This window comes from Eimeria maxima, genomic scaffold, assembly GCF_000499605.1.
Source record: "Eimeria maxima Weybridge genomic scaffold, Emw_scaff500, whole genome shotgun sequence".
Taxonomy (NCBI): Eukaryota; Apicomplexa; class Conoidasida; order Eucoccidiorida; family Eimeriidae; genus Eimeria; species Eimeria maxima.
In genome coordinates, this window is record NW_013566552.1 from 3,576 (window position 1) to 11,028 (window position 7,453).

The 7,453-nt window shown below is 50.5% G+C and overlaps 1 protein-coding gene across 1 annotated transcript; it reads right to left on the reverse strand.

Annotated features, from left to right (window-relative positions):
- Positions 1-559: 559 nt before the first annotated feature.
- Positions 560-2,322, reverse strand: EMWEY_00035540 (hypothetical protein; the record flags this gene model as incomplete). The annotated part of the gene is made up of 3 exons (XM_013482058.1): positions 560-690; positions 1,429-1,689; positions 1,884-2,322. 3 exons carry the CDS (start codon positions 2,320-2,322, stop codon positions 560-562), a joined length of 831 nt encoding a protein of 276 aa, XP_013337512.1.
- Between the last annotated feature and the right edge of the window lie 5,131 nt (positions 2,323-7,453).

Below are 7,453 nucleotides of genomic sequence, written 5' to 3' on the forward strand. Positions count from 1 at the left end.
CGCATACATTGTTTAACACACAGTATATGAAGTGCGTACCGTATACGTGTCGACAAGTTGTGTGTGCATGGGACATGCACACTACACATTACACGCACAACGTTGCAATTACAGTGCACAACCTTTTAAGTTGTTTCTTCCACCAGCAGTTGCACACGCACCGGAGTGCCCCTACTCACGAATAAGCAGCGAGCTGTAGCCAAGCCTGGCGTGGCGCACTACGAATTTCAGGATTCCCGCTCTATCTGGGGCCTGCGAAAAGAAGAGAACACAGTCGTAGACGTGCTGGGGGTAGAACCAGAGGCAAACGGTGAGCATGCTGCTTCTTCCCTGTCATCCTCCGCAGCCACAGCATTTTCAGCAGCTGGGCTGCGCCACTCCGTCTATTCACGGCTTGTGCAGTGTTCGCCGTTACGCTGCTGCAACTGAGTCTCTACATCGTGCAGAGTTGAAAGAATTCAGTGTAATCAAGTGAAAAATCTTGCAACGCTCCATAACCCTAAACCTGCATCATGATTCCAGTCTATCATAATTTTTAAAGCCTTTAGAAATAAGCCCTTTACTCGATCACCTTAAATTCAGCAGAGAAAGTAGGGCTTTCCCCTTCCCTTTGAAGGAAGAGCCTCAGCAAAGGGTCTCCCAAGACGTACTCCACCTGAACGTCGTGGCCTTCAAACGGCCGCCACGCGCCTGAGGCCGCAAACACTATACCCCAACCCTAAACCCTAAATCGTCAAGCTCAGTGCCAGAACCCACCCTTTCAACTATGGGGAGAGCGAGTGTGGGTGCAGGTCAGTGACTAAGGTTAAGACTCTAGAACTGCGGGCTTAGAAAACGCGAACAAAAACTTCAAATGCACTATAGGGATAAAAATATACTAGCCTTCTTTCAGTTCGTGTAAATCCACAGAAAAACGCAATAGGTCGCCTACAGTGTACAAACGGCTGCTCTCGCCGCCAACCTGCAAGTCAACAACAAAAACCATCAGTGCAGACGAGCCTGATCCTTCACTCATTACCATCGTAAATAGCCGCACCAAGAGTTGTTGTTCATACAAAAGCAGCTGCAGCGGCAGCAAAGCAATGGCACAAGTAGCAACCGTAAGGACAGCAGCAGCAGAAGCAGCAGCAGTTGAAGGAGCAGCTGCAGCTGCAATCGCAGACCTTGTGGTGCTTCACGTTGGACCATCGGAGGACTCCCTTTCTGTTGAGGGCCCAAGCTGTCGCTTCAATGCAAAAGCGTTTATTCACAACTTGCTGAAGGACAACACACACACCGACCCCACAGTGCTTACCAGAAGCAGCATAGCCCTTAGCAGCAGCAGCATCGCCAAAAGCTTATGCAGCAGCAGCAGCAGGCTGACGAATTTGTATCCAGCAAAAGAAATGTCGTCGATGGTTGTGAAGATGCCACTACACGCCTGTGGACCGCTTAGGAGAAGAGCTCTGTTGTTGCCCCGTGTTTGCAGCGCTGATGCGAAAGTCATTCTGCTGCTGCTGCTGCTACTACTGTAGCTGCTCTGGCTGCTGTTGCTGCTTTTGCTGGTTCCGTCTACCGCAAACGCCGTAGGAGGTGCCAGTAGCAGGGGAAACGCATAGGGAGGTAGAGGTTCCTTCTCACAATGCCGAGCCCCACAGCCGACCTGAAGAGCCCCAAGGTGATAGCCGCCGCTGTACAGCAGCAACTCATCTGCAGCGCACATGAACAAGCTGTAGCAACAGCAGTAGCCGCGACAGTTGCAGTAGCACCAACGGCACATTCAACCCTGGCGGCACGTTCCCGAACACCAGAATACCCAGGCGAAACCAACAGCCAGTAGCGTGTGAAGCGGTATTAACACAGACAGGTGCAGCAGCATTGACGTCTGTTTCACCGCGTCGCACCCTCAGCGAGTGGAGTGACAACGTGTGGGTGGCCCTCGAGAAGTTCTCGAGCAGCAAATACAGTCCCCCGAGCTTGCTGTTGCTTCTGCAGCTGCTGAGTTAAGCGATCAAACGAAATTGCACCGAACAGGTCTGCTGCTCGCTGCTGCAAGAAGGAAGGAGCAACAGCAGCCGGGCCAAAGAGAGCAGCAGCCAGTTGCAGGAGAGATGGGGACGCAGCGGGACCAAGTAAAAGCAATAACGACCGGCTTTTCTCAAGCGGCGAGTAGTACTGCTGCTGCTCAGGCGGAAGTTGCTGGTGCATATCTTCTTGGGTCAGCCGCGGCAACTGGTGCTTCTGCTGCTGCTGCGGCTGGTGTTGCTCGTGCTCGGCACCTTGAGACTCCTCCCCGCCGCCGTCGAACCACTCCACAATAGCATTAACTGTTTGTTCCGTCATATCTTTGGGGATGTAAGCAACAAAGCAAATATACAACACAAGACGGGAGGGCGTGCAGAAAAGGAGGCAAAACAAGGATTGGCACGGCACAACTCACAAGAAAAGGGAGGAATTCGGTTACCAGAGAAGTGATCATGAAGCAAGAGAAGTGCTTGATGCATAGGAGAGAACTTGCAGCAGAAAGACAGCCGTATCATCAAGTGACTATGAGCCTTGACAAAGACGGAAGGGCACAAAGAGGCATTGAAGGCGACCACCGGGGGCATCCAAGGTCAAGAGAAGAAGAGGGAAAACAGAAACACACACCCGAATACCGGGACGGCAAACAGCCAAAAAAAAACATCGAGAGACGAAACACAAAACAGGCAGAAAGTATTCCCAGGTGAAAAAAGAAGAACGGGTGGGGCTACTACACGGCAACAGACAAGACAAACGCGCAGAGGAGTTCGCTTCTAAAGTTGGGATGCACACGATGCAGGGTTATTGACATATATTTATTCACTAATGCCCAGTGCAGCGTACGGTGTTTGTCGGAGGTGGACAAAATGAGAATAAAGTTGAAGAGGGACTCCCCAAAAGCAAACAAGCGGAGGTCAGCGGAGAGTGGCAGCGCTGTAACTGCAATCCCTGCAGTGTCTGTACGTACACAAAGGACACACGAACAGTAGAAGATACTGGTAGAAGAAAAGGCAGCGACGGCTATTTGACTCCGTTCAACTGTCAGTAGACCTCAATCCGGCGGCCTGTTGACAGTCTTGGAGAGCCACTGGATGGCATTCAACGGCTGAAGTATGACAATAAAAAGCACAGGAATGATGACACACAAGCTATGTACAGGCATTACAATACAATGTTTCACATAGTGCAGCGATATCTCTACGACCGAGACAAAAAAGAAAGGCACCCAAAAGAAAGGCACCTCACCTTCAATGTAAGCCAGAAGCGCTGGGTACTGTTCTCGGGCCATCTTGATCGCATCATTCTCCACGTTACTTTCCAAGGGGAAGTCATGCAGTAGCAGCAGCCGAGGGTTGTCGTGCTGCTGCTGCCGCCGCTCATAGAAGGAAGCTACAGAAGGTGCGTCTGGCGGTGAAGGAGGGACGGGAACAGGTGCGGCGACACCAAATGTGTATGTGCAGGCAAATAAAAAAAACCCAAGGAACAAGAGGGCACTTGCAGCCGACAACTTGCCTACATTATTATTGGCAGGGGGGTCCTTGAGGGGCCCCCCATGGGGGCCCCCAGGAGTGGAGGGTCTAGGGCCCTCCCTAGAAAAATCCAGAGTCATCGAATTTTGTAGTTGTATGATTCAAGCAGTGAATAGGAGACAATGCGGGTCGACATAAAAAAATGAAGGGGAGACCAAAACCTGGCCCCGCGCGGTCCTACCCCCTTGGTGTACCGTGGTCTATGAACAATTAGACGAAAGAAAAAACAGGAAAATGGCAAATAGTCTTCTTTTAACTACTGTAAATGGGGGGATGCATAAATTGACAGCACGAAGAGACGCTAAACACTCTGCGGACTACGGATTGCTCGTCTTCTCTTCTGCTGGGGCTTCGCAGGGCCCCTTGGGTCCACAGAGTCCGGAAGGCAGAAACAGTGAAGAAGCTCAACTGTTCTGGCGTATATTAGAAGAAACCATTCTAACAAATAACTCCCTTTGACTTTCCGTTAAGTGGTTAACTCCGCTTTTACCCTTGCAGATCTCCCGACTGATTTTTTGTGTCTAAGACGGGCTCATGGCTGGTGGCCGTCTTTTTTCTCTTCATTTCAGCGATCAATTTATATTTTCCCTTTGGTTTCCGCTTCACGGCTTTCCCCGTTTGCAAAGGGAGGATGGCGCGCCACAGCAAAAACGCCACTTCGGCTCCATTTTACTCGTACCACGAACGAAAGAAAATACGGGGTGAGCCTTTTGTTGAACATTCAGCTATTCGCCCACTGTAGGAGTTGTGCATGTGTAAGCACAGATGAAGTGGCCGAGCTGTAAGTACACGGAAGAACCCGTTGTTGTGGCATTTACAGCGGACCGCATTGACGTGTATTTCCATTGCGGTAGCGGTAGTAGAATGCACAGTCCAATGCTTTGGTGCCTGCCTGCAAACGGTAACGCTTTCTACCCTACTCCATCATTTTGTTCCGCTTTCAGCACCTGTATTTTTCGGTCTTTCCCTCTTTGCAGCTCTTGGTGTCGGTACACTCAAAGGACGATTGGATACCCGCGCATGCAGGCGCTTTGAAAGCTGCTGGCTTTGTCTCAGTCCCGCCAGAAATCCCCTAGCTACTCCTCAGGTGCTTTTTCTAGGTTCTTCCCCTTGTGATTTGACTTTGGAGGTTGGGAAGTGAGTAGAGCTCAACGGTTCCCGTTGTGCGCAAGCATGCTTAGAGGACTATGTTTGTTTGGGCCACCGCAGGGTTTGCTGTTTTGCAAAGAGTGCCTCTTCCTCAATTTTGAATCGCAAAAGAAAAGAATGCAAAGGGAAGAAAAGGAGTGGCAGGCCCTTCAAGCTCAGAAGGAACAGGCAAGCCTCAGACCCGACTCCCTCTTTCCACTTGAGAGAGAGGGCGCCACAGCCTCTGCTGTCTATAGCCCAAAGTACCGAGCAATCCACGAACACGTTTATCAGATTGAGCTATTTTCAAAGCAGTAAATGCTCAGAGCTCGAACGCTATGCCTGTCCTCTTTTGCTTGGGTGGGCCTGCGCGTATCCTGTGTCTCTTAGGATGCAGCAGCAGCAGAAGAAGCGGCAGCCACGGCTGCCCAGCGCGCCTTCCTAGAAGCCGAGGCCTCTCTCACCCCCGCCACCTCCACCACTGTTGCCCCCAATACCAGCACCGCCCAGACTGCAGAAGAATTTGTGAACAAACCCTACACCTAATCTTAAGACTTAAGATCCTCATTTGTCAGGGAGGGAGGCTGTTAGCGGTCCAGGGAAGGGGACGGGGGTGACCAGGGTGGGCCACCCGGATTGGTAGCTAGACGTCAAGGAGCTGGAATGAGGGTTTAGTCAGCCACTAGGATCTAGAGCTATGGGTTTGTTGAACAGTTAGGGGTTGAGAGTTTATCTATGAGTCTGTCTGTCTTGATGACAGAGGCGAACACTGGAGCAAACAGCCATCACGTCTAAGGAGGAGGCGAGGGCGAAGAACTTTTGGGTACGTTTTAAAGATCAGATTAGGCTTACATTTCTACGGTTAGATGCTCCGATGCGCATGCTGCTTCTAGTGCTGCTGCTGCTGTTGCAACGCAACGGACTTTAGTTTCTCCTTGATGGTGGGTTCTTCACTCGGCTGTGCATATCTGTGGGATCCCCGAGGCTGTAGGATTAAGGGTTAAGTCTGAAGCGTGCTTCAGGTGCCGGAAAATACACCAGATGAACCTGAAGCGAAGCCCAAGGCTCCGCAGAAGTAAGCGTCGAAGCCCTGTGTGTGGCGAAGGGGCTAGTGTTGATGGTTTAGGGTTCGCAGATTACTGCGGGATTGCTTGCCTGGTAGAGGTGTTTCAAGCCGCCGCATACGCTGCTTCATCAGCCGCTTCCTCTTGCGGTGCTATATACAACACGTTGTTCATCCCTAAGTGATATGGTGCATCACGAGCCGCTAGCTGTTGTTCTATTTGTCTTTGAAACTTCGCTGCAGAGGCCTCTGTTGCCCCATAACGGGTTCGCCATTGCGCATAAAGCAGCTCGTGGCGGTGAAGCCAAATGTGGCTTCTGAAAAAGACACAGAGAATACGCGGTATGTCGGGATTCAAATTTGACTTCGGCCTGCCGTTTGTTTCCTGTTTCTTTCTGTTTCTTTCTCCATCATGTATGCTACTTGAATGCATTCCATGGTGTTTGCGAATTCATTTCTTTTACTCGGTGCTTGTTGTTTTCTACGCACAGAGCGCTTCGGCTCTGGGTTTCGGTTTTGTCTTCTGTTCACTTATGTTCCTTGTTTGTGCTTGCTGCCTTCTCCCGTTGAAAACGGCCGTCATTAAATCCGCCATGCTGCTGGCTTGATGGCTGTGTTGATGGCTTGCTTTGCCGTCCACACCGCATTGTGGAGGACAAAGCGAAGAAAAATGTCAAATGGAAAAGAAAAATGTCTAAAAGACGGAATAATCGACATTTTTTAAGGCAGCACGGCATTTCAGCGGAGCCTCTGGGGCCCCTTTGTAGCTCCACCGCATGGTGTCTGTCTCGTTTCAGTGCTCGCGTTTGTGCTTGTGTCGGTTCCTGGTCGAAATGCATTCTTGACATATGACGTTTGGTAGGCGAGGTCTGGCGTTTTGCTTGTGAATTTGTTAACGCCTGTTTCGGACCCTCTGTTTCTTTGAATCGATATACTTTGGCCTGTGTTTCGGTATGGTCTCTTCTGTGAGGGCTTTCTTTCCGATGTAGCGTTCCCCCATAATTGCTCTGCCGTCATTGTCCTTGTTTCTTCCCAGGTGGCTATGTGCTCTAAGCGGCCGAGAGATTTCGCATCAGAAGGCGGCGGTGGTTAAAGGCACAGGCCAAGTCATTCTTCTCGTCAGTTCAGCAAGTTTTGCGCTTGCATTTGCATGGGGATGTGTTACCAGAAGCCCGTATATTCTGGCAAACATGTTGGGTTTAAGGTTTGACGTTCACTTCCCAGGAATGTACTGGAGCAGCTCGAGCTTGCATTCATCGCCAAATGGGTTTAACACTGGTTTGTGAATCTGCACGGCATTCTTGTAGGACGGAAATTACCTTTTGTGTATATGCTGCTGGTGTGATGCTGGTCGGAAGTTCTATAAACCTTTCCGAGGCCCCTAACCACCTGCTGCTTTGTAGCTTGTTTTCCCATGAGGGGGTCCCCCGCTGTAGTTTCGTGGGTCTGGGATGTAGTCGTAGGGTGACTGTCTTTTCAAATAGCTTATTTGTGTGTGTATGCATGCGTGTACCCTTCTCTCTTGCCCATTTATGGCGGTTATGCGCATAAGTCTTCCCGGCGACCCTGGTTTGCATGATTGCTCTCTCGTATCCCAGTGCCTTGTCTTGTATTTCGTTCTCTTTCCAGCGACGGCTCACTTATTCTAGTAGTTCCCGTTCATGAACTGGTTTGTGCGTACGCTGGGGTGCACGAACACAGGAGTATCTGGAAAAGCTGGTCTTTGGAAAAA